This window comes from Cyprinodon variegatus, unplaced genomic scaffold (genome assembly GCF_000732505.1).
Source record: "Cyprinodon variegatus isolate N-32 unplaced genomic scaffold, C_variegatus-1.0 Scaffold444, whole genome shotgun sequence".
NCBI classification, from domain to species: Eukaryota; Metazoa; Chordata; class Actinopteri; order Cyprinodontiformes; family Cyprinodontidae; genus Cyprinodon; species Cyprinodon variegatus.
The window spans coordinates 410,531-416,530 of NW_015150897.1; the positions used below are offsets into that span (position 1 = coordinate 410,531).

Sequence of the window (6,000 nt, forward strand, 5' to 3'; positions counted from 1 at the left end):
CGGTTAACAGCCTCTCTGATGTCATCATCAGATTAGGGGACATTTTAGTTGTTTCTTTATTTAGGTTAGGCACTATATACTATAATGTTAACACAAAAGGGGAAAAAAAAAACTCAAAAAGACTAGATTTATGTTTGAATACAAAGCAGAAAAAGTTCCTCCAACTCCTGAAGGTCCTGGATGGCATTTCCGGCACAGATTGGGCACAGACGAGTGATAAAACAGAAAAGATTTTAATGCATTTCTTTTCTAAGTAAATACATTATTAACATTTGACACATTATAGTTTAATACACTTACTATTATTAGTAAGGGGAAAAACATAATTAGGTTCTTTTTTCAAAGGCAATTTGAGGGAAACCCGGAACTATATCTGTTAGTACATGTGCAAATGAGCTGATGGTACAGATCATGCTACTGATATGGATCGGGTGGTGGCAGGCTCGGCTTCTTCCTCTTTTTTCTCTTTTCCTCACTAATGGACAGCGCAGCAGAATACTAAACCAATCATGGCTGGTGTTCTGAGGCAAACTCATACTCTTCACTTGCCGGTTACATTTGACAACTGTGTGGCATCTGTTTCCATATCCAGACACAGATACCTTCAGCGTTCACAGAAAAACTACGACAGAAAGTTGCGACATTCTGATGAACAGTGATTAAAACCACATATTCACAGAATGGTCAAATTATTGTACGTTTTTTTGAATTGTTGATCATACATCATACAATAATTATCGCACACTTGGCCACATTGACTCTGGTTTAAAAGTCTTGCAATTGTTGCTAAATAACCCAATATTTGTTTTCTGGTCATGAAGCAGTTTTACAGAGGGCATTTAATTTGTCCATGTGGGCAAAGATTGATTTCATTTGAGGTTCAAAATGTTGCTCGTTAAGATAGTACGTCTTTACAACTTAATGTAGGCTTGCCTTGGAGTCCCTTCTCTGAGGGACACACCAAGACAAACTAAAAAGCTTGAGGCATTCTGGACAAATGACCGAGAACTTCAATATTCTTCTTTTGATGTTGAGGGGGGTTGGCCCTGTCACTATCTGCTCTGTACTGGTGATGTAGCATGATCCATACCATGAGCTCATTTGCACAAGCATAACGTACTTATTTCTACATTTATATATTTTTATTCCATATTTATATTTCTAGATATTTCTATCACTTATTTTAAAATGGTATGAAACTGCATTGTGTAAAAGACTATTAACACCTTTGCTAAAAGAATAAATGCATTTAAATCCTTTTAGTCATACAGTATATTTGTCAGGATGTGTCTTGTATGCAATCCCTAGTTTAGGTGCAAATAATGTGCCTTTGGATTTGTATATAATTGCATATTATATTTGTATATTATTCCTTTTTATTAATTGAACCTGTGTAGTATATAGCGCATTATCTAAAGAACAACAAAACTACAATACAGATAAAAACAGTGATATCATATTTTGCCGATATTTTTGAGCATGTCCCATGATACAACAGAAAGAATGTAAACACAACTATTTTTCCAGCAGGTCTTTGCAAGAATTATTTTATTCAGTATGATTAAGATGACTATTTAAGTAGAGAAACAGATTTTTTTTGGTTCCCTTATTATATTATCTAATGGAGACCTGGAGAAATTTCTGATTGCACAAGTGGAAATGAGCTAAAAGTAGGGATCGTGCTTCTGGTAGTCAAATCAGTTAAAGACAGGCCCTACTCCCAGTCCCCTATGGCTGACACAGCTCTTCATTCTTTTTACCTATGACTGATCTAGTCCACCCTACGGAGGAGACATACTTAAAACTTCTTAAAATATTCCAGACCAATCCTGTTTTCATATTTTCTAAAACGCTTCATGGCAGCCCACTTATATATACATCTGAGTATATAATTATAAATCACAGAATGGGTAGATTTAAGAATAACTAATATTGTCATGATTTTCCCCTTTGTGGAATTCTTGTTTTAGTTTCTTTTTAAGTTTTCAGTTCCCTTTGATTTTTGCCATTCTTTGTTTTGTTGGTCATTTGTTTCTTTTCCATTTTATGTTATATTTAAGCAGTGTTGTATTTTTTGAGTTACTCTCTGTTGCCCCCTTGTGCCAGTCTCCTTTCCCCATAGCTCCCTTCTAATTACTTCTATCCACACCTGCTCCCTATCAGCTAATTAGCCCATTCTTTGTTCCGTCTCCCATATATATATATACCTCCTGTGCAGTTCCTCAGTGCTGGATTGTTTTTATTACTTTACTCCTTATTTTAGTTTTCTGAGTGTCCCCTAGTTTTCGATTTCTCTGTTCCCTGCCTGTTATTTCTGGATAACTTGCTTTTGTTTTATCAAAATTTTCATTAAATCTGTAAGAAATCATCTCCGGCTCCTCTACTCTGCATCTGGGTCCACAAGAACATCCACCAACCCTGAGAAATATAAATTGTTATTTGTAAATTGTTCTTATTTTGGAAAATCAGTGAAGTTGTTGCTGTTTATTTTTTCAAGCCTTAAAAAAGAACATTAGAAAACTACAATTAACCAACTCAAAGCGTTTATAATATGAATATAAATGCTTTCAGTGTTATATGATTTGCACAGCAGATGGAAAAACATAAAACTGAACACTGAAAACTAAATGTAAGAGTTTAGATGTTTTAGTCATACTTAGGAGATGCTGCAGTCAAAGCAGTCCTTTTTTAATAAGGGTACCCTGAAGTCATGTGTACAAAAAGAAAGTTTCCACTGGTTTAATTATTTAATGATTACAAGCTATCAAAAAATGCCTTTGTCCCTTATTAGGATCAATCAGCTAGTATGAATAAGGTTTAGATAAGACCTTTGCTTTTTTAAGCCATACCACTAATAACTGATTTGAAAAATAAAAGAGCAAAACAAAGCCAGAAAAAAACAAAAAAAAAAAAAAACTCTCCAGGGGTGCATGACTGCAAGTCAATAAAAATTCCTTTAAAAAAATCATATAAACAAGTGTGTGGGTCTGTCAGCGTGTGTACCTTCTATAGCAAAAGGCTTCCCCACTGTGAGCAGCTTGCAGTCCGCATCGATGGAGACCTCAAAGTCAAGCAGGGCTTTATCCATGATGAATGCATCCAGGGCTGGAGGATCTGTCCTTTACCACCAACGCACACACACACACAAGCATAACAAGAAGAAGAAGGAGAGCAGGGGGAGACAGAGACAGCGAGGGATTAATTGAAGACCACTAATCTGTGAGAAAACTAGATAGGAAAGTATGCTAGATGAAGTTTTCTACACCTCTGATTCCCTGAATTTGAGGCTGTCATGTTTGCTCGTCATTTATAGGGAGGATTAGATTAACCATGCTCCGATGCACTTTGTAAACACATACATCATTACCTAAACCAACAGACTCTGCAACCCACTGATAAGGGATTACACACTCTGCAGAAGACTCTCCTGCTCCAGTGATATCGATCCAATTGACCCTAATTGACCCCTAATTACAAACCGTCACTGCGCTGCTGACCACTGCTTGCTGTGGTTAAATCATTGGAGGCAAAATACTCAGTCTGAAAAACATGGTGGCTTATGTAAGAAAGACATCACTTATTCACTAAAAGTCCCATCACACACAAACTCTGCAAGATGGATGAATATAAATAAGCACATCTACGTGGACACATACAGATAGTGTGTATTAAGGAATAAAAAATAGATCGGCCTGATCAAATTTCCAGGAACTTGTTGTTATTCAGGGCATAAGCCTCAAAACAAAAGGTTGACTTTACAAAGTCTTTGCCTTCCTGGCAAAGATGGAAAGTCTGTTTTTCCCTGTCTAGACCTGTCAAATACAAGGCACAAGGAGCAGAGAGGATAGAGACAACTCGTGGGACTAAAGAGGGTCGGAATTTACCCAATGCATGGCCTTGGAATAAGAATGAAGTGTGCCCGTGTTTGAGCGCGTGCATGTATCCTAATGCATAAAACTCAGCAGCCAGAAAAGCATGTTTTAAGCCTGTGCATAGGTGGAGAATATGCAAGTTATTTTCTGAGCCTTTACATATGTGTAAAACTGCATAAGTAGCCAAGGAAGGATTGGGATTTTATTTTCCCTCTAAGATTTGAGAGCAGTATTGGGGTCAGTAGTTCTGCCAACACAGTATTTTCACTCCGACTTGGGCTCTCTGCACTGCTGTGTCTAACAATTCGGCTTTGCCTTGCACGGAAACAAACAGCGCCTTCATCATCCTCTTTCTCTGTAGAGGCACTTTGTATCTTCCCACTGGTATCACAAAGTCAGCACATGCTCTATCTCAGTATCTTTGCTTGTGCTTTATGGAGCAGGCAGTGCCTCTGACAAGTGTATGTACAGTTATAGCATCGTCTGTCTTCAGTTCTGCATGTAGCTGGTCTGAACTTGCTTTTAAATTCTTGCATTCTGTGTTTATTGCACTAGTTTTCTGTGATGCTTTTGAAGGCAGCTCTGACAGATGTTACGAAATAAGCTCTGAAACTCAGAGAGTGTTTGCTACCTAACTTACTCTAAAGTTTATTTGAAAATTTAAGATGATGAAGGAAGAACTTATGCACTGATCTACGGGTTCAATAAAGTTAAAAGATTTCACAATGATCACTTTTATCCTTCTTTACTGTCAAACATGCAGTTGGAGAAACCAACTTTTAGGCAAAAAAACTTGAAAACCAGCAAATTAACTACCCTACTAGGATACAGAAATAACCAATGCACAAGTCATGGTAAAGCTCAGGTACAGTGAGCTCAAAATAACTTGGATGTAAAAAAATCAACTTCACAACCAGAAAGGGATCAAAGATGTACTGGAAATATATGTTATGTATAACTAGCTGTTTATTAATGTTCAAATTAAACTAGTCATCAGCTCATGCCAACGTTAAGATACATTTCAACATTGTTAACATATACTTCATATAACAATTTATTTAAGTTATATCTATATTTAAAAATAGAGGAAAGAGAGATTCTTTTAAAGTAGTTATGTTAATTTTTTTTTTTCATTTAAGCAGTTTTAGTGCTTAACCACAGGCAAGAAACCTGCGGCTTTATGTGGCTCTATGGACCTTCCAGAGTAGCTTTTATTAACTTTGGTTGAAAAATAATAAAAACCAGCTAATGTAAGTATGATAACAAATACGGTTTCTGCCAGTGCTGTACTAATATGTAATAATTGTACAGAATTTTCCCAACAATGGTAATAAAAAACAATATTGTTTTCCTGCCATTAAATACAGAACTTTGTTAAAAAATAAAAATAAAAGCAATTAACCTTGCAGACATGGTGGGAAAGTGTCAGTGCCTCTTTGCAAAGGGTTTGCAAACATAAACATCTAGAGACATCTCATGATTTAGCCATGAATATCAGCAAATTGTCAAAAACTATTAGAAAGAAATCACTGTCACTCTTGTCAGACATGAAGATGCTTTCATAATGTTAAAAACATTTCAAGGTGAGGCACGTCTTGTTCTAAAAGACCTGATAGTGTTTTTAAAACAAGCAATACACAGTTTTTATAAATGCAACTGGAAAACATATGCAAAACATTGACCAGTACTTTAAGCTGATATTGGTGAAATTAAAATAAACATGATGAAGATAATCAGCTATTTCTAAACTGCTTCTTTATCAATGTTTCTAAGTGATTTAATTTTTCAGGCCTAATATAAGCTAAATTAGATTGAACTCATCTTGCTCAGGATGCTAACATCCTAAGCAACATGGTTCTCCTCTCTTTTGGCCCACTTTCAACTGTACTGTAAGCATCAATTTGTGTTTGTGCCAGAAATAGAAACTGACGCGGTAAGTGTTAAGAACTTAAGCTAAAAGAAAACAAACATATTTGTTTGGTGTAGTGTCTACCAACTAGTGAATTGTTAGCTCATGTGTGTTTGTTATTTAAGAAACCACATGAACATATTTTCAGCTTGACATTGTGATTCTTTTTGCCAAAAGTAGCCATCACTATACACACACAGGCACACACACACACACACA

The 6,000-nt window shown here is 36.1% G+C and overlaps 1 protein-coding gene across 1 annotated transcript in view; it reads right to left on the reverse strand.

Annotated features, from left to right (window-relative positions):
- Positions 1–6,000, reverse strand: part of LOC107093744 (glutamate receptor ionotropic, NMDA 3B-like) — a 145,542-nt gene that overhangs the window by 27,792 nt on the left and 111,750 nt on the right. The window contains exon 8 of the mRNA XM_015388989.1: positions 3,004–3,119. Coding sequence (XP_015244475.1) covers positions 3,004–3,119 — 116 coding nt within the window. The remainder of the gene's footprint in view (positions 1–3,003; positions 3,120–6,000) is intronic.